This window comes from Heptranchias perlo, chromosome 2 (assembly GCF_035084215.1).
Source record: "Heptranchias perlo isolate sHepPer1 chromosome 2, sHepPer1.hap1, whole genome shotgun sequence".
In the NCBI taxonomy this organism is placed as follows: Eukaryota; Metazoa; Chordata; class Chondrichthyes; order Hexanchiformes; family Hexanchidae; genus Heptranchias; species Heptranchias perlo.
In genome coordinates this window covers 154,551,250-154,571,962 of record NC_090326.1, presented here as the reverse complement: position 1 = coordinate 154,571,962, position 20,713 = coordinate 154,551,250, and the positions used below count along the sequence as shown (strand labels likewise).

Below are 20,713 nucleotides of genomic sequence, written 5' to 3'. Positions count from 1 at the left end.
CATTCTAACCACTCTCTGGGTAAAGAAGTTTCTCCTGAATTCCCTATTGGATTTATTGGTGACTATCTTATATTTATGGCCCCTACTTCTGGTCTCCCCTAAAAGTGTAAACATCTTCTCCACGTTTACCCTATCAAACCCTTTCATAATCTTAAAGACCTCTATCAGGTCACCCCTCAGTCTTTTTTCAGAGAAAAGAGCCCCAGCCTGCTCAATCTTTCCTGATAGATATAACCGCTCAGTTCTGGTATCACCCTAGTAAATTTTTTTTGCCCCTTCTCCAACGCCTCTATGTCCTTGAAAATTGTACTTCCGATTCCCGAGACCAAATCGTTTCTGTAAATGATGAACAACAGTGTTCCCAGCACCGATCCTTGTAATGTCACAGTCACTTCGACCAGATTCCAAAACCAGATGGCCAAACCAAACCGAAGACTGTTGTGCCTTCAACCAAACGCACCCCAGAACTTCAACCCATCAAATCCGAGAGATTTCTATTGAGGTGAACAGGATCAGCATTCTTCTCATTCATGGATGCCGATGTAAGCACTCAAACCCAAATCAAAGGCTCAGGCCCACGGGGAACCTGATCGTTGTACAATACTAACATGCAGCACCATTCAGCTTTAAAATCATATTTCGAACTCACGATTTCACATCCAAATTTTGATCTTGGGTAGGTTTTTTGAATAAGGGTTGAGTAGAGGGAAGATGCTTTCCTAAAAAAGTGATGGGAGGAGGGAGGGTAATAAAAACAACCAGGGTAACTGAGCACATGCTAGTTGGAAATACTCAACGGCAGAAGCTTGATGAGGAAATAGTGTATTAAATGGGACTGCAGGGAGAAGGAGTGGAATTACTGAGGTGGAGGAAGAGTGGAAGTACTGAGGAGGAGGAGGAGAAGAACTTCAAAATCATGAAGGGTCTAGGCAGAGTAGATAGAGAGAAACTGCTCCCATTGGCAGAAAGGTCAAGAACCAGAGGGCATAGATTTAAGGTGATTGGCAAAAGAACCAAAGATGACGAGAAAAAACTTTTTTACACAGCGAGTGGTTAGGATCTGGAATATACTGCCCAAGGGGGTGGTGGAGGCAGATTCAATCATAGGAACATAGGAACAGGAGTAGGCCATTCAGCCCCTCATGCCTGCTCCGCCATTTGATAAGATCATGGCTGATCTGTGATCTAACTCCATATACCCACTTTTGGCCCATATCCCTTAATACCTTTGATGGCCTTCAAAAGGGAACCGGGTAAGTACTTGAAAGGAAAAAAATTGCAGGGCTACGGGGAAAGGGCGGGGGAGTGGGACTAGCTGGATTGCTCTTGCATTGAGCCGGCACGGACTCGATGGGCCGAATGGCCTCCTTCTGCGCTGTAACCTTTCTATGATTCTAACTACTGAGGAGGAGGAGGAAAAGAACTACTGAGGAGGAGGAGAACTAACGAGATGAGACTTGAAGGATGCCGCAGGTAGCCCATCAATTATTATGCAAGCCCATAACCCGAATGTACAACTTTCCATCATCTCCAAAAGCCGAAGTCAAATAAAAGATCGAAATATTGACAAAAGAGCTGCATAGAATAAAGGCCATAACGTGGTAGCTACAATGTTCCTGTGCTCTCCTCAGTAGAGCTTGGTAAGAAAGGAGAGTAAACAAGAATATTATAAATAGTCAACAAAATTGGAGATAGAGACGCTCAGCCATTTTAATATTAAGTGTCACCTGAGGGAGTACTCTCGAGACTACCACTTGCATTTGCAACACAGTGTTGCTCTCCATGCCAGGGGTGACTGTCACATGAGTTTGCTTGTCTCGGTTGGGTACATTTTGTCAATAGTCAACCGGGTGAGCAGACTGGAAATTTGGCAGAATCCAATTTGTTCCACTTAAAACCCAACCTCTTGGCACCTGAACACAGAACAGCATTCACAGTGGTTGAGAAGAATTTGGTCACCCAGATCATGCTACCTGAGGTGATCATTATGGTAGATGAGCAGCACGCATGAAGTAAAACAGTTTGCTGTTAAAACTACAGTCTAGGTTTGTAATTTGCCCGCAGACATTTGTTGCACCAGATTTTGCATTGTAGCAGGAAGGTGCTACCCATTAGTCAGTAAAATATTACTGAATTGTGTTTTATTGGGACTGAAGACTAGAAGCTTTGTCTTAGTAATGGTTTGAATTTCAGTTACAGAGCTGGCGTAAACTGAAGAAATATGATTTTCAGGTTCCCTCTTTGAATTGCAAGGGCAAATCCAAAGGTAAATTCCAAACACTCATAAGCAATAAAGACAGATTGGAGCTAATGACTGCGGTAAAAGTGTTTCATACAGTAGAGTAACCTTATTAAAAAGCCGTCCAGTCATGCATTATAATCAAGTGTCAGCTTGGCTCTGTTGGCAGCGCTCTCGCCTCTGAGTCAGGAGGCCATGGCTTCAAACCACACTCCAGAGACTTGAGCATATAATCTAGGTTGGCACTTCAGTGCTGCATTGTTAAGGATGCTGTTGTTTAATGACATGTTAAACCGAGGCCCCATCTGCTGGTTCATGTGGACATCAAAGACCCCATAGCGCTATTCAAAAACAGCAGGCACTTCCTGAGGTCCCGGCCAATATTTGTCCCTGAACTAAACCACCACCAAAAACAGATTAACTATGTGCAAACGTATTACCCTGTGTGCACTTCAAAAAGTAACTAATTTCATGTGAAACATTTCGGGATGTCGTGAGAATATGATACGGCACTGTACAATTCCAATTTCTTTCTTTACAATTTTTGTGTACCAGTGGCTGTCCTGAGTCTTTGCTTATGGCAAGTTGGAGGATATGCTGTTTTATAGCATGCGCCCCCTAAAACCCCCACAGCAATTGCCCTTTCCACTTGTAGCAGAAGCAGAGATCCGTCTGCACAACTGAGCTTCTCTCCCACTCTTTTCTCCCTGCTCATCAAGGTGCCACATTCTCGTCACTTCCCTGCCTCAACAGGGCCGCTATACTCCCACACCGCGCCCACCCCCCCCACCCCATCAACAGCGCCTCATCCTTTCAACAGGTGCTAACTCTCCACTACCACAACCACAGAGTAAGGTTCTTCCTTTCTTTTAGTTCTCCTCTTCCACAATCCACAACCACCACCTACCCCACCGCCACTTATCATTGTCGCCGACACTTTCTCTCCCCCTTCACCCACTCAGGGTTTCTCTCTCGTTCCCTCCATCATTAGGTTGCCAAAAAGATTTCTCTCCCTCTTCCTGCTCCCCAACAGTGTATGGGAATTCATTGAAGATAGAATTTGTTGAATGCATACAAATGCATTAGAACCTCAACTGCACAGTGGCTCCTGAATGTTGTAGACTTCTACACTGGAGACAAATTGCTGTGGAGGTGCATTTTATTTGTTCACATCAGGAATGTTACATTGAGCCTCCAAATGTGGGTAGTTACTGCCTGAATGGATTGTGGAATAGGTTGTACCCAGATCTTCAGAGACCAGACAGAATTCCTCATGTCATCATCATGTTGTTTTCTTCCTACTTGGTGCCCAGCTTTTTCCATCTCGTTAAACGCTCTGAGATACTTTCTTTACGTGGAGTGTATTATGAAAATGTTAAGTTGCTGTAGTAGGGGGTTTTATGGACAACTCACTTACTTACTCATGCACACGTGACAAAATATCACGATTAAGGAAGAGTACACTGCAAAAATGGGATTGATGTGGATTTGACATCAGTTTAACATAGAATGTTCACAAATACAACTCTCACAGCATGACAGGTCAGCCATGGAAAGAGTCCAGAACTTACGAGATCAAAACCTTGGTGTTGAGTGGCACCTCACTAATGATCAGGCAGAGGCACTGTGACATGTTGGAGTATTGATAACCATATAAAATCAATAAATTAATAATTCATACCTTGTGAGAAGCATCTTTTTCGGGGGCTTCTACATCGCCATCCAGGAAAGGCATTGCAAATGAACTGAGGTCCTAAGTGTATTAAAAAGAAAATAATTATCCATTTTATCATTACACAAACCTAAAGATGCAGCATAAATTGAATTTTAAATTTTGGAATTATATTTTATGCACAGAAAATTCCAAGAGAGAGGAAACCTATGGTAACAATTTCCAACTAAAACTCTTCACAAGCCACCAAATGCTATTCAGATATACTTCATGAAGATTAAACCAATTGCGCATTACTGTATTGCAAATGCACAACATAACCATTATCGTACTTATGATAGCAGTTCTGAATCTCCCTAGAACAGCTAAGTAACAATACGCTTTTGGTGCTTTACTGACGCCTTCCTCGGGTAGGATAAGGATGCACAGAGTTGGTTGTTCAGACTTGCTTGTACCATCTGTGGGAATTAGAAGATTTTAAAGTACAAATTAGGGGTATGGTTATGTTACAGGAGTAGTAATGCAGAGAACGTGAGTTCAAATCCCACCATGGCAGTTTGAGAATTTGAATTCAATTTAATTTTAAAAATCTGGAAATTAAAAAAGGCTGTATATAGTGACACCACTATTCCCGGCCAGAATGCAGATGATTGGGTAACTCCCTCATCAATAAAGCCTAGAGACCGCGCTGCTGTAAGTGACTGGGATTGATTTTATACCCATAATTTGTATTATGTAACTATCCTCCACTCGCTGCATTTTACTGAAGAAATAATCTTGCTTTTATCAGGAGACTTTGTTGTAGTTTCAGTCGTGAGTTCGGTTTGCTGTAGTTCGTAAATACTCTTTTCAAACAGACTCTGTTTGCTGAATAAATAGACCGTTTGCTGTAGTGTGCTGTTTAAATAAACTCTGTTTACTGTTTGCTGAGTAATTAGACTTTGTTAGACTGTTTGCCGTAAGTCCCGCCCCACCATCAACCCGGTCTTGCCCATACGTGATTCCAATCCCACGTCAATGTGGTTGACTCTTAATTGCCCTCTGAAGTGGCCTAGCAAGCCACTCAGTTGTACCAAACCGCTACAAAGGACTGCTGTGGTTCAAGAAGGCAGCCCACAACACCTTCTCAAGGGTAAGTAGGGATGGACAATAAATGCCACCTTGCTAGCGATGCCCACATCCCTACAATGACTCTAAAATAAAATTGTGCCAGCAGTACAGAAACAAATGCATCTGCAGTAAGAAGCGCGGAATAAGAGAAAAAAAATCAACAACTAAACTGAAAAAAAAAATCAACAACTAAACTGTCCACATACCATCAAATAAATAAATTCTTTTTAGGCCAAGTATTTCGTTGGTTAGTAGCAGTTTTAGAAATTGTGGCCTCAAACTATCACGGGGCCAGTTGCCCCGATGATGCACCATTATGCCCACCGATCCATCCCAGTACTGATCCAATTATAATTCGCTGGGTCAGCTCACTTGTATACTCACTGGGGTTGGCGTAGGGCAATCCCATGCATCATGAGAGTACTGCGCAAGGGTTGGAGGTGGGGGGGGGGGGTGCGGCACACGAGGAAACTTCAGGTGTAGCCGTTAAAAGTTAGTAGGCCGGGGGAGGAGCAGGTAAGTAGTGAACCTTACAGAAGACTGTCAGTTTGTGGCTTCAAACGTCTGAAATTTCATGACTATTTTTAAAAGAGTGTCATCTACCGGAGGATCAGAGAGAGAGAGAGAGAGAGACCCAAAGAAGGGAGCTGACAAGTCGAACGAGATAGAAAAGGAGAGCCCAAAACTTCAGTGAGTCCGACCTTCAGACAATCTTGGATGAAATAGTGGAGCAGAGCGGTTGGGTTCCCATGGGATGAAACCTCAGCAAACTGTCGAAAGCCACGAACGGGGGAGGTGGCAGTGGCACCGAGTGCCGCCTCTCTAACCCCCAGAACTGCAGGCCATTGCAGGGAAAAAGTTTAATGACTTGACAAGGGCAGGCAAGGGAACAGGTGGACCAAGGTCCCTTCTATTCCTTGAGCGCCAACACACTGTTCAACCTCTCGCATGACTTGCTGCACGTCCTCCGTCTCACTGTACTGTGAGTTCATCGGGATTTACTGACTCAGTATCTTGCAATGTGTGTTGGAACTTACAATCACCTTTTTAAAAATTCTCCAGGCTGCAGGCTCTGAAGTAAAGCACTAAAACTAAACCCACTGCCGTGCTCACTATCCCCAGCTCTTTATATTTCTTTGCTTTAAATATTTATCCAATTTTCCCTTGGAAGAAGAAATGGTCTCTGCCTCAACCACTCCCTGTGCCAAAGCATTCCATAGTCCTAATCGCACTCCTCATTCTATTAGTGAGGATGTTAAATTGATGACCCAGCATCTTCGACTTCCCAACTAGAGGAAATAATCTTTTCCTATTCACTCTATTAAAACTCTGTATAATTTTAAAACCTCTATTAAGTGTCCTCTGAATTAGTCCCAATATCTCCAGTCTATTCTCATAACTACAGTTTCCCATCAGCCTGGTGAGTCTACATTGAATCCATGGCTTTAGTGGAACCCAAAACTCCACACAATAGGCCAACTCCGGCCTAACCAACGTTTGCATAAATTCATCCGTACTTCACTCGTGTACTCTATATCCCCATTTATAAAACTCAAGATTCTATTGGCCTTTTTTACGGCTTTCAGTCACACTTTCAGGGAATTGTGTATTTGAACCCCATGGTCTCAGTTCATCCACACCCTTCAGTGTCTTTCCATTGATGTTTTAGAGCATTAAATTGCCTCTGCCACTTGTCTGCTCATTTCGCTAACATGTCTGTCTGAAGTCTTTTACAGAAGCACCAAACTCTGCTGTATCAAATTTCAATACATTGGAGTTCATTTATGTGTGGTCCTACTGTACAGATCTTTCCCCTTTTTTTTGATTTCTCTAATCTTCTCACAAGCTTGCGTGACCCAACAAATAACAGCCTCCCCAACACTGTTGTCCAAGTAGTTAACGGTTTAGTTTTATCTTCATTGGCACTTTTACTGATTATTGTGCCATTAATGATTAAAATGTTATTCTTAAATTGAACACTGTCTGGACAAAAGGACTCCTGCGTTATCAGTCTGTTTCTAAAAATATTAACAAGCTCGCTAGTCACCCTGGCGAGGGCATCTCAACACACCCAAGACCTTGAATGAGGAATTTGGCTCTCTTTAATCATTTTCATTTTAACATCTACACTGTTGGCTTGAAGGTTTCACATCTATAACACACAATTCAGCATTACTAATAATAATTATCACCATAACGGTAACATTTCTTCAATATCCATATGCTTAAGTTTATATTGGAAATGGGTAAGCTGGAAAGATAACTTGGCTGGCAAAGCATTAGTACATTTTTCAACATACATAGGACACAACAACAACTTGCATTTATATAGCGCCTCTAACGTAGTAAAACGTCCCAAGGCACTTCACAGGCACGTTAACAAATGATATTAGACACCGAGCCACATAAGGAGATATTAGGACAGGTGACCAAAAGCTTGGTCAAAGAGGTAGGTTTTAAGGAGCGTCTTAAAGGAGGAGACAGTACAATACCTGCAGTCGCCTGTATGTTACAAGGACAATATTTAACACTGGATTTCCACTTAATGTGAATATAAACAGAACAGATTGTGACTGAAACAAAGTCGCTAGACTCCTTGAGGAATCAGACTAGTTGTTGTAATAGGAAGACTGTAGGGTTGTTGTTCTGGTAAAATGATATTAAATGGACTGAAGGACTTTTTTAATCCAAACCATTGTTGTCACTGAATGACACCTGTCAGATCACACCCATCTATTTTAACATTATACATTGTCAGACGTGATGTACTATTGTGCTGCTAAAGTGTAAGCATATAGCTGTTTGAGGTTACGAGTAATTGCTCTGCATTCTTGAAATGAATGTAGGGTCAGTTACAAGTCAGACTGCAAATCAGAAACCCTGGCTTTCTTTGTGGAAAATCATTTCAGAAACTGAATCAGACGGGAGCCTCATTAAATTACTTAAGTTAGGGTTCTACAGCGTAGATAAGACGGCGATTACAATTTTGAGAAGTGGACGTAGCGTGAGCCGTATATAAATGGTGCACGGCTTGCAACATTCCAATGGTATTGCACCTGTAGGTCGCACTGTGAGCATAAAGTTACGTGACATAACATTAAGTGACAGGGCCAAACGAAGCAAAAATAAGGAGCCGACCTTTGGAATCTTGCATGAAGGAAAAAAAACTTATCGGAAGAAAGGGTTACATTTTTAAAAATTCCAATTAGTTGTAACTGTTAAGAAACATAAACATAAAAATTCAGCAAAGATGCTTGGCCATGAAAATTAATAAAGAGGGCAATTAACATACCAGCTTCAATGCCACTCACAGCCAGCTGAGACTCAACACAGCCCTACCAAAGAAAAAGGCTCACATGCCAAAGGAACCCAAGTTGGACTTTATAGAAGAATCGCCAACCTCCGACCAGTAAACAAAAGATTCTACTACCACATAATGAACCTCCTGAATTTAAAAAAAATCACGAGCAATGACGACCCTTCACCCTGAGGCAGCACTGGCAGCTTCTCTAACCCGAGGCAATTCGTACTTCCCCACTCACCCCCTCCTCTTCACTGCTGAGGTCAAATCACCCACTAGAAACCCTGTTCTCACTCAGGGATGAGTTGACTTCTATCTCTCCTACACCCCAACCTCCCCTCCTCTCACCCATCCCTCATCTCCCTCTCTTCCCTCCTCTCCCAGTGCCCTCCCACCTCCCCCGCTGCCCCCGTTTCCTTTCTTCATTACCCTTCTTCTCTTCTCCCGCCCTCCCCCTCCTCCTTCTCCTCTATCTCTCCTCATTCTCTCCGCTTTCCATCTCTTTCCTCCCTTTCCATAGTTCAATTATCCCCAAGCCCTCTCACCCTGTTTACCCTGAAAAATACCCTTTGTCTTAACTCCCCAAGTGCAATGCCTCGGGAGATGGACTACATTTTTGATGTGTGTGAAGACTCAAAATATATGGCATAGTTCATTTTAATCACTTCACTCATCAAATTTTCCTTTAACTAACTCAAGGACACAAATGCAACTAGAGTCACCACCTTCTGCTATGTCCTAAACAGGGCCAGAGGCAAAATAGGTAGGCAGACTGGGATCAAGGGTTGGGTTCTGAGGTTTGCTTATAAAAGTAATAACACCTCCATGTAGTGAGGCACAGGAATATGTGAGAAAAAGTTGAATTAAAAGATTTACGTCTTTCAATTTTCCACAAAGTCCACTCAAAAACTGGACTGGTTATCCAAAAACCAGACAGGTGGCAATCCTAAATGTAACCAAATCAAATTTAGACATTGTAGCCTAGTTTTTCCAACTAGGGTGCATCTCTGTCGAGATGCGGCTTGTACCCACCAGGGATATGCCCCCCACCCCTCCCATGACCTCTGCCAAAATTCCAGCCATGGTGGGGCCATTAACATATTGGAGCCGGGCTCCCCAGCCTCTCCTTAAAAGTTCCCATCAAAACTGCAGCAGAAAACAAACACAGTCAGGGCAGGCCTCTGAGCCTGTTGCTGCATGAGGGCACTGACAGCCTTCAGAGCTGCCAGTCTAATAGAAACCAAGTCCCGCTCACCCATCACTCCTGTGCTCGCTGGCCTACATTGGCTCCCGGCCCGGCAATGCCTCAATTTTAAAATTCTCATCCTGGCGTTCAAATCCCTCGATGGCCTCGCCCCTCCCAATCTCTGCAGCCTCCTCCAGCGCTACAACCGTCCGAGATCTCTGCGCATCCCTGATTTTCATCGCTCCACCATTCCCTCCTTAAACCTCTCTCCCCTCCTTTTAAGTAGCTCCTTAAAACCTACCTCTTTGACTAAGCTTTTGGTCATCTGTCCCTAATATCTCTTTATGTGACTCGGTGTCAAATTTTGTCTGATAATCGCTCCTCTGAAGCGCCTTGGGATGTTTTTATTACGTTAAAAGGTGCTATATAAATGCAAGTTGTTGTAAAAAAAAAAATTCTCTCGCCATTTTTCTTTTGGGGCATGTGCATAGCAACACTTAAGCAGCCATAGGACAGGATCTCGTTGCGTGTACCAACGTTTTTTTGTCGCCCCCCCTTCCATGGACTTCTAAATGCTGGATGCCTGGGCTTAACAAGTGGTTATTACTTCCAACGTTCTACTGACAGAAATGCTGAGACCCGTGTCCAAGGGTGTACTTCTCTCAGTTGAATGTCGTTTACATGCACCCACCTGCTCAGAATTGTGGGGGTGGGTGGGGAGAAGAGATGAGGCGAGGAAAATTCCTCAGCAATTTTCTGGGCCCTATCCACTCCAGGACCGTCAAGAAACCAACCAAACAGGGCCGGAAAATCTAGCTTCACAACTCTTGAACTCCAGTATATGCTTTCACTGAGCTTTAGTTACACAGAATTAGATAGAATTTTACAGCACAGAAACAGGCCATTTGGCCCAACAGGTCCATGTGTTTATGCTCCACACGAGCCTCCTCCCACTTTACTTCATCTCACCCTATCAACATATCCTTCTATTTCTTTCTCCCTCATGTACTTATCTAGCTCCCTCTTAAATGCAACTGTAGAAGACGCCTAAAATGTCAATATACATTACCCAACGTATGTTGTAAATGTAGGGTTGCCAACTCTGGTTGGACGTATTCCTGGCAGTTTCACCACTTGATCTCTCGCCTCCAACTGCCCCGCTCCCACACTCCCGCCATTGGTCGCCCAACATGTCCATCCTTGCAATTCATCACCTTCCCATACCAAGTGTAAAGTGAACAGACTCTTTGTTACTCGACTGGATGATTCTTGACTGTCAGTCAAACTGCCAATTAGAATCATAGAATCATAGAAGTTTACAACATGGAAACAGGCCCTTCGGCCCAACATGTCCATGTCGCCCAGTTTATACCACTAAGCTAGTCCCAATTGCCTGCACTTGGCCCATCTTACCCATGTAACTGTCCAAATGCTTTTTAAAAGACAAAATTGTACCCACCTCTACTACTGCCTCTGGCAGCTCGTTCCAGACACTCACCACCCTTTGAGTGAAAAAATTGCCCCTCTGGGCCCTTTTGTATCTCTCCCCTCTCACCTTAAATCTACGCCCCCTCGTTATAGACTCCCCTACCTTTGGGAAAAGATTTTGACTATCTACCTTATCTATGCCCCTCATTATTTTATAATATTGGACATATAATATTTATAACATTATTTTATTGACTTCTATAAGATCACCCATCGTCAATATTTTTACAACTAAGAAATGAAAGCGTTCAAAGAAAACGAAAACACACAAAATTCTTTTGATGCCCCCATGATTTTTCCCCTGGCTTTGTTCGCAGCAGTGCCCTGGAGATTAATTTTTAATACCTGGAGGCACCAGGCCAGTCCTGGAGGGTTAGCAACCTCTATGTAAAGGATAAGCTCAGTGATATTTCTGCTGGCCTAACAAGGCCTAGTCCCTGCAGCTCTCTACTTGCAACCTCACCCAGTATTCAGGCAACCTGCGACTCAGCGACTGACCGTGTGGGCGAGCTCATTCAGTCAATCCCAGCTGACCTAGCAATAGGAAGGACATGATGGAAAATATTTCATTAAAACCAAAGCTTATGAAGAACAAATACATTTTAACTAAATTGCTGCGTGTGATCCGTTAAGATGTCTGGATTTCAATTGTGACATTATCTCAATTTTTATCTTCACCAACCAACTAATGGTTCTAAGTGTACGCATTTAAAAGGATTATAATAGAACTGCTTCTGTAGCTTTTGTGCTGCAGCTTTATTCCAACTTCAGGTTGAGATTTTCTCAGAAAAATCTATTAGTGAAAATGGACAGATTTTCTCGGAAGCAAATTTTTTTTTAAAGTCGTGTAAAAAGACAGTGACTAAAGTGAACGGCTTTGTGGGGGTAGAGAAATTTTCCTCCGAAGGGAGAACCTTAATGACAAACAGCCAAGACCTATCACACCAGACTGACTCAGAACATTAACAGTACCATAACAGACTCTACCTCTGTTTGGTCCATCCCAAACCTCTCAATCATCCACTCCTTTAAAGAAACTATCCACTTCTCCATCAAATCCTTTCACACTATCTGCTTCCCTGGGCAGTCCATTTCATACATCCGCCATTCGCTATGCAACATAGTTAAATATGAACTGTCTGTGCACCGTGGACCCACGGTCCTTGTTCTGGTGTTTGTGGCAATCTTGAACATTTATTATCCAGATCATGGAATGATACAGAGCAGAAGGAGGCCGTTCCACCCATCATGCCTGTGCCATCTCTTTGAAAGGACAAATCCAATTTGTCCCATTCCCCTGCCCTTTCCCCGTCGCCCTGAAAATCTTTCCCCTTCAAGTATTTATTCAATTCCCTTTTAATCTGCTGGCACTTCATAAGGCTTTGCGATCACAGGGTTGCACTGTTAGCGGTTAAGTAGCATTCTGGTTTGGTGCTATTTGCACATAGCACCACGGAGGAAGGAGCCTGGAGTGCTGTATACTTGCGCATGCATTTTGTCTCATTTCACACTTAAATCTGCTTCTAGATGGGGCTCAGAATCACAGCAGTAAGTAGGGTGATTTTGCCGAGTGTCATGACATGCACTGGTTCCTCTTTGCTGTCCTGACTCTACCTTTTACATTCTGTTATTGTATTACTTGGGTGAGCCTTGCTGGAAGAGCAATTGACAAATCAGACTAAGTTTGCTGTGCACAAAGATTTATACAGCTAGGAGAGTAAATTTGCAGCAAGAATCTTAATATAACAAGGACATTCATTAGAGGTATGAAAACAGCAGAAGAGAATATGCAGGTTAGAAAGAACAGCGTATGTTTCACATCTAAATTCAAGGTTGTGAAGCAGAGAAAACTTGTTGAGTTTGATCTCAAATGTACTTAAATATCTGATCCCATGTTGCCTCTTCTAATGGAACAGCTTTGTTCTGCAGCAGCTGCAAATCCTGGGGCCCTGTACCCACCTTTAGCTAGAAACGGGCAACCAAGCAAGTATTGAATGACGAGAATAGATTGTAGAGCCTGGGCTTGTTAACTCTGGACAAGAGAATATTCAGGGGAGAAATTATTCAAGACACTTAAGGGAACAGATAAATTGAACAGATAATTTTTTTTTTACGCAGCGAGTTGTTATGATCTGGAATGCGCTGCCTGAAAGGGTGGTGGAAGCAGAATCAATAATAACTTTCAAAAGGGAATTAGATAAATACTTGAAGGGGAAACATTTTCAGGGCCATGGGGAAAGGGCAGGGGAGTGGGACTAGTTGGATTTGCTCTTTCAAAGAGACGGCACATTGGACCCATTGCAGATTTAAAAAAAGTAAGAAAACCAGTTAATAAATTTTGAAAAACACTTCATTTAACAATACGCTGGGGGTAATTTTGACTCTGTGCGGTAGCGTAAAAGGGGTGATAGCGAATCGGCAACCTGTTTTACGCCTCTCCCAATTGTTAGTTGCATGGCGGGCAATTTTAACCTAGCCCGCTCGTCAGGTTCAGGTGCAAGGTTGCTTTTACGCCCCTGCTTGATTTCACTCCCCGTTGAAGTCAATGGGAGTAATATTGGGCGGCGAGTAAATCTGGTGGTCCACCCGATACCATGGGGTTCCCGCCCTGTCTGTTAGGTTAAAATTATCCCCACTGACTTCAATAGAAATAAAAATCTGGAGATGTAAAGCGGGCTGCTGACTCCCTACCACCCGTTTTATACAAAGTCAAAATTACCCCCACTGTCTTTCCCATGACCTTCCATATACTTAACATTACCTAGCAACCCTGGACACCAATTCCAGGTGAGTGTGTTTTAAAAAAAGATGTCCTGTATGTTAGAACATTGGACAACGAAGCACAGTCCCCTCCCCGCCCCCGCCAATTAATATTTAAATTAAGTTCCTGAGTGAGGAACTTCGGAACTCTGCCAACTTTTCCAACAGGATCATCCTAAATCCCAACTGGAAAAGCTTGGTTGGTCCCTCTCCTGGTGCTCTCACTGATGGGGATTAAGGAATACTGTTGGGAAGTAAAGAGTACTGCAGTCTCCTTTGCGACGTGAAAGGGGTTTATTCTCACTACAGAACAGAACCCATCTCAATTCAAGCGCGTATAGGAGAGAATATTGGTGCCTTATATGAAGGTGGGATAGAAAGCAGCTGTGCATTGAGCACCAGAGCAAGTAAAGCCTAGTTTCACAACATTGCTTTCATAGAATCATAGAAGGAGGCCATTCAGCCAATCGTGCCTGTGCCGGCTCTTGGAAAGAACTATCCAATTAGTCCCACTTCCCTTCTCTTTTCCCCATAGCCCCGTAAATTTTTCTTTTTTATGTATATATCCCACTTCCCTTTTAAAAGTTACTATTGAATCTGCTTCCACCACCCTTTCAGGTAGTGCATTCCAGATCATAACAACTCGCTGCGTAAAAAAAAAAATCTCATCTCCCCCCTGGATTTTTTGCCAATTATCTTAAATCTGTGTCTTCTGGTTACCAGCCAGTGGAAACAGTTTCTCCCTATCTGCTCCATCAAAACCCCATATAATTTCAGAAACGTTATTCCAGAGTCTCTAGTCAGGCTTCAAACCTTTGGCACTCGACCCCAATCTACAGTGTAAAAATTGCCCTCTAGGCCTCTAGTGGAATGCCCCAAGACAGTCTATGAGTTAAATCCTCAAGGACTCAAAAAGATTTAAAAGCACTGTTTACGTTTCAAAGCTTTGTTTATATAGCCTTTTCTTGGACATAAACCTACATGATCAGTAAGGATCAGTGAAATGTTCCGGAAAGGTATTTGACACATTGCTTCATCCCCACCCTGAACAATGAAGGAATGATTTACATAAAAAACGGACGACCAGTTGTACACTTCAGAAGGGACCGTAGATGCAGTAAAAGAAAGTAAAACATGGAACGTGTTTTGTCAATTTTCATTTTCTCCTTAAATGTTTGTACACTCCAAGCAATTGGCTGCCAGACTCTCAAACAGAAAGAAGGGTAGGTAGTTCGTAGCGGGGGCCGAAGACGATGGCTTCAGTCTTCCCAATGGAGGAACTGAAAGACTGGATATTTGACAAGCACTCCAACACAACAAAAGGTAGTAGACAGGTCAAGAGAGGTGATGGAGAAGTAGAACTGGGTGTCGTCGGCATACATGGAAGCTGACCCCCATGTCTTTTTGATGATGTTGCTAAGGACAGCATGTAGATGGAGAAGAGGAGGGATAAAGGGGACTCAGGAGATAACGATGTAGGAGCAAGAAGAGAAGCCATTGCTGGAGATGCTCTGACTATGATTGGATAGGTTAGAGCAGAACTAAGCGGGGCAATCCCACTAGGCTAAACCATGGAGGAGAACGGCATGGCAACCCTGTCAAAGGCCGCAGAGAGGATGAGGAGGACGGAGGAAGGATAATGCACTATGGTCACAGTCAAAGAGAATGTCATCTATGACTCTGGTGTGGGCCATTTCAGTTCTACGGCAGGGATATAAACCTGATTTGGAGAGATTCAAACATGGAGGAGTGAAGATAGTCAGATCAAGTTCTGGCAAGCAGTACAACACCGAATCAGGTTAACTCTTCGAACCGTGTGCTCATCACCTTCAGACTCAATCTCTCCAGTGTTCTCCTCACCGTCCTCATCCGCTCTTCCCTACGCAAACTCCAACTATTCAAAACTCTACCACCTACATTCTACCCTGTACTAAGTAGTACTCACCTATAACCCACATCTACACCAGCCTCCACTGGCTCCCCAACTCACTGATTTCAAAATCCTTGTCATTATTCACAAGTTCCTCCCTGACCTTGTTCACCCTACCTCTGCACCAGCTCATACCCTCCAGTCTACCCTCCATCATCCCCCTTTCGTCTGCTCCCTCATCAGTGGCAAAGCCTTCAGCCAGCATGCCCTTTCATTCGAGTTACCTTCCTAGACTCCTCTGCCTTACTACATCTCTTTCCCCCTTCAAAAGCCTCCTCAAAACTCTTCTCTTTGGTCTTGCCATTGGTCACCTCCTCCAACTCTTCCTCCGATTCCTTCTGTGTCTGTTCTCCTCTTTATGATGTTCCTAAGGCTGTGCTGCTACGTTAAAGGTGCTGTAAAAGTGCAACTTGATGTTAGTGAGGAATCTTGTCTATAGACTTAGTTGCTGTATAACTGTAACCACTGCAAAATTAACTTTAAAACCTTCCTAGCTACTTCGACTGGACTACTTAGGGACTTTTTAAACTCCTTTTTCAAACTATTCAATAACCTCTTGGAATGGAGAAACGGGCAGAACAAGTTCACTCTTTTAATTAAACACAACCACTGCAAATTAATGAGACTAGACATGTCAACCGCTTTGTAACTTCATTTCCACTCCTCCCCAGCACCATTACCTTGACACTCGAGGGGGGAGGAAACTAATTTTAACCTAACCCAACGATCAGTACGTGCTGCCCCTCAGCGTCCCGTTAGTTCCTCCCAATACATACCTGCACTGAGCTGTCAAAGGTCTCACATATTCTGCCTGTTCTCAGGGCCGCGGCTTTGCAGAAACAAAAGTGATCATGGTCTGTGTGGGACAAATTGTATTTAACAATGACACACACTTCTCCTCCAGCTCCACTATAGAAATTCTGAAGGGACTAACCCAAACAATTATTTTCCCTGTTCCCACAACAGAACAGTATGTCCTCCACGGCAACACAAACCCACACAATGTGGAGACGCTCCCAGGCACACTAATAAAAATATAGCCAACCCCAAATCAACAGAGACGTCTACGGTGAAGGTAATCTTTGATGAAACAGTCTCCTGCAGTTTGAATTGAAGGGAATGAAATTCCCGTCTTTGCTAATTTTAGTGATAAAAGTAGATGTGAAAAGAAAGTGGTTGAATGCCACTTTTTAACATGCCTCTTCATTTATAAAGACAGAAATTCAAGTCCTACTTTTGGAAACTGAACTATTTCTTCAGTCACAGTACTCACCTGATTTAACAATTAAACAAGACATCCACATTGTAAACGTTGTCCCGCTTTCAATGTTTCAAGCTCACTGCACCAGAACTGAAATCTCTCAATACTTCAAACTACACTCTCAAATCATTTGTTTGTCTTGTTTATCATAATAGGTATAGCACAGGAGGAGGCCATTCGGCCCATCGTGCCTGTGCCAGCTCTTCGAAAGAGCTATCCAATTAGTCCCATTCTCCTGCTCTTTCCCCATAGCCCTGTAAATTTTTTCCCTTCAAGTATTTTTCCAATTCCTTTTTGAAAGTTACTATTGAATCTGCTTCCACCACCCTTTCGAGCAGTGCATTCCAGATCATTAAAACTCGCTGCGTAAAAGAATGTTTCCTCATGTCGCCTCTGGCTCTTTTGCCGATCACCTTAAATCTGTGTCCTCTGGTTACCGGCCCTTCCGCGACTGGAAACAGTTTCTCCTGATTTACTCTGTCAAAACTGTTCATAGTTTTGAACGCCTTTACCAAAACTCCCCTTAACCTTCCCTGTTTGTTTTTAATTACTTTTTTGGGATAATTTTTTCAGTCATCGAGATGAGGAATATCAGTGCTGGGGAATGGAACGCTTTCCATTTCACGCACCCTGTGTCAGCATCAAGCCCTCCCAGGTCAGGTAGAGGTCAGATGCAGAATAAAGTTTCCTGCGTTCTGCCACAATGCCCGTCAGCCCCAGCCTCAGAAGAGCATTCTCCACTATTTTATACCAGAGATCCCACATGATACTACCAACTCAGAGATAGCTTGTGCTGTGGTTTGATGCCCATTAGAAACTGATTTGAGAGTGTACAAATTCATTTAGCATAGGACCCAGAAGTCATAGATAACTTTCAGCTTTCATCCTATCAATTTGGCGTGGATACAAATCCCACTCCCACAGATGAAAGGCCAGTATTACATTGAATGTAGAGCACAGAAACAGGCCATTCAGCCCAACTGGTGTTTATGCTCCACACGAGCCTCCTCCCACCCCTCTTCATCTAACCCTATCAGCATAACCTTCTATTCCTTTCTCCCTCATGTGTTTATCTAGCTTCCCCTGAATTGCATCCATGCTATTCGCCTCAACTGCTCTCTGGGTAAAGAAGTTTCTCCTAAATTCCCTATTGGATTTATTAGTGATTATCTTACATATCTAACCCATTGTGCCACTTGTGAAATTATGCTTGCAATGTCCTGTTCAATAAAATCTTCCCATGGCAAAATGCATTGTTACATAAAACCCTAATTGCAACTGTGGTGAACCAGCATGCTGTACTCTAATTACTCAGTAATGAAGGGGATGTAGGCTTACTTCCTATAACCATTAAATTCACAATCTCAACCGTAAGTGTCAGCTTGGCTCAGTTAGTAAAGGCCAAATGATTTCCACCATTCTCCCTCTGAAGCTGCTGCCACAATCAGAGAACCTTCTGCAAAATTGCTACACCCCCACCCTATTTCTGTGCACCCCCGTATCAGTGCCCAGAAACATTTATAGAAGTGCAATCATCTGTCTAAAAATCATGTTATGCAAAATATCAAAACAGTGCTTTAAATCTCTAAGAACTACTCAGCGGGATTAAAATGGAGTTTATAGAACCACTAGCTGTTGGTTACTCGTCCGTAATGAAGATAGATTAGCACCTGATCACATCTTTCAGAAAGACCTAAAAATGCATTTACATATTTTGAAGTGGAGGGACTGTTGTTGTATCAGCAAACCTGACAGCTATTTTGCACAAGCAGCAATGAGATGAATGACCAGCTAATCTGTTTTTGGTGGTATCGGTAGGGGGAAGAATAGTGATTGTAGGTAGGGGGAGGAATGGCGGTATTGGTGGAGGGAGGAATGGCGGTATTGGTGGAGGGAGGAATGGCGGTATTGGTAGAGGGAGGAATGGCGGTATTGGTGGAGGGAGGAATGGCGGTATTGGTAGAGGGAGGAATGGCGGTATTGGTAGAGGGAGGAATGGCGGTATTGGTAGAGGGAGGAATGGCGGTATTGGTAGAGGGAGGAATGGCGGTATTGGTAGGGGGTGGAATGGCGGTATTGGTGGAGGGAGGAATGGCGGTATTGGTAGAGGGAGGAATGGCGGTATTGGTGGAGAGTGGAATGGCGGTATTGGTGGAGGGAGGAATGGCGGTATTGGTAGAGGGAGGAATGGCGGTATTGGTAGAGGGAGGAATGGCGGTATTGGTAGAGGGGGGAATGGCGGTATTGGTAGAGGGAGGAATGGCGGTATTGGTAGGGGGAGGAATGGCGGTATTGGTGGAGGGTGGAATGGCGGTATTGGTGGAGGGAGGAATGGCGGTATTGGTGGAGGGGGGAATGGCGGTATTGGTAGAGGGGGGAATGGCGGTATTGGTAGGGGGAGAATGGCGGTATTGGTGGAGGGTGGAATGGCGGTATTGGTGGAGGGAGGAATGGCGGTATTGGTAGAGGGAGGAATGGCGGTATTGGTGGAGGGAGGAATGGCGGTATTGGTAGAGGGAGGAATGGCGGTATTGGTAGAGGGAGGAATGGCGGTATTGGTAGAGGGGGGAATGGCGGTATTGGTAGAGGGAGGAATGGCGGTATTGGTAGAGGGAGGAATGGCGGTATTGGTGGAGGGAGGAATGGCGGTATTGGTGGAGGGAGGAATGGCGGTATTGGTAGAGAGGGGAATGGCGGTATTGGTAGAGGGGGGAATGGCGGTATTGGTGGAGGGAGGAATGGCGGTATTGGTGGAGAGGGGAATGGCGGTATTGGTGGAGGGAGGAATGGTGGTATTGGTGGAGGGAGGAATGGCGGTATTGGTGGAGGGAGGAATGGCGGTATTGGTGGAGGGGGGAATGGCGGTATTGGTGGAGGGAGGAATGGCGGTATTGGTGGAGGGGGGAATGGCGGTATTGGTAGAGGGGGGAATGGCGGTATTGGTAGAGGGAGGAATGGCGGTATTGGTAGAGGGGGGAATGGCGGTATTGGTAGAGGGAGGAATGGTGGTATTGGTGGAGGGAGGAATGGCGGTATTGGTAGAGGGAGGAATGGCGGTATTGGTGGAGGGAGGAATGGCGGTATTGGTAGAGGGGGGAATGGCGGTATTGGTGGAGGGAGGAATGGCGGTATTGGTGGAGGGAGGAATGGCGGTATTGGTAGAGGGAGGAATGGCGGTATTGGTAGAGGGAGGAATGGCGGTATTGGTGGACGGGGGAATGGCGGTATTGGTAGAGGGGGGAATGGCGGTATTGGTAGAGGGGGGAATGGCGGTATTGGTGGAGGGGGGAATGGCGGTATTGGTAGAGGGTGGAATGGCGGTATTGGTGGAGGGAGGAATGGCGGTATTGGTGGAGGGAGGAATGGCGGTATTGGTAGAGGGAGGAATGGCGGTATTGGTGGAGGGGGGAATGGCGGTATTGGTAGAGGGAGGAATGGCGGTATTGGTAGAGGGAGGAATGGCGGTATTGGTGGAGGGGGGAATGGCGGTATTGGTAGAGGGAGGAATGGCGGTATTGGTGGAGGGGGGAATGGCGGTATTGGTAGAGGGAGGAATGGCGGTATTGGTAGAGGGAGGAATGGCGGTATTGGTGGAGGGAGGAATGGCGGTATTGGTAGAGGGAGGAATGGCGGTATTGGTGGAGGGGGGAATGGCGGTATTGGTAGAGGGAGGAATGGCGGTATTGGTAGAGGGAGGAATGGCGGTATTGGTGGAGGGGGGAATGGCGGTATTGGTAGAGGGAGGAATGGCGGTATTGGTAGAGGG

At 44.4% G+C, this 20,713-nt stretch overlaps 1 protein-coding gene across 6 annotated transcripts in view; it reads right to left on the bottom strand.

The window, feature by feature from the left end:
- Positions 1-20,713, bottom strand: part of LOC137345065 (5'-AMP-activated protein kinase subunit gamma-2-like) — a 514,189-nt gene that overhangs the window by 371,051 nt on the left and 122,425 nt on the right. For 5 of the 6 annotated variants that reach the window (XM_068008521.1, XM_068008514.1, XM_068008499.1 and 2 more), the window contains exon 2: positions 3,921-3,992. In XM_068008521.1, the coding sequence (XP_067864622.1) occupies positions 3,921-3,992 (72 nt within the window). Of the gene's footprint in view, positions 1-3,920; positions 3,993-16,462; positions 16,501-20,713 lie in introns of those variants that run through there. The other variant, XM_068008539.1, reaches the window with a different exon arrangement.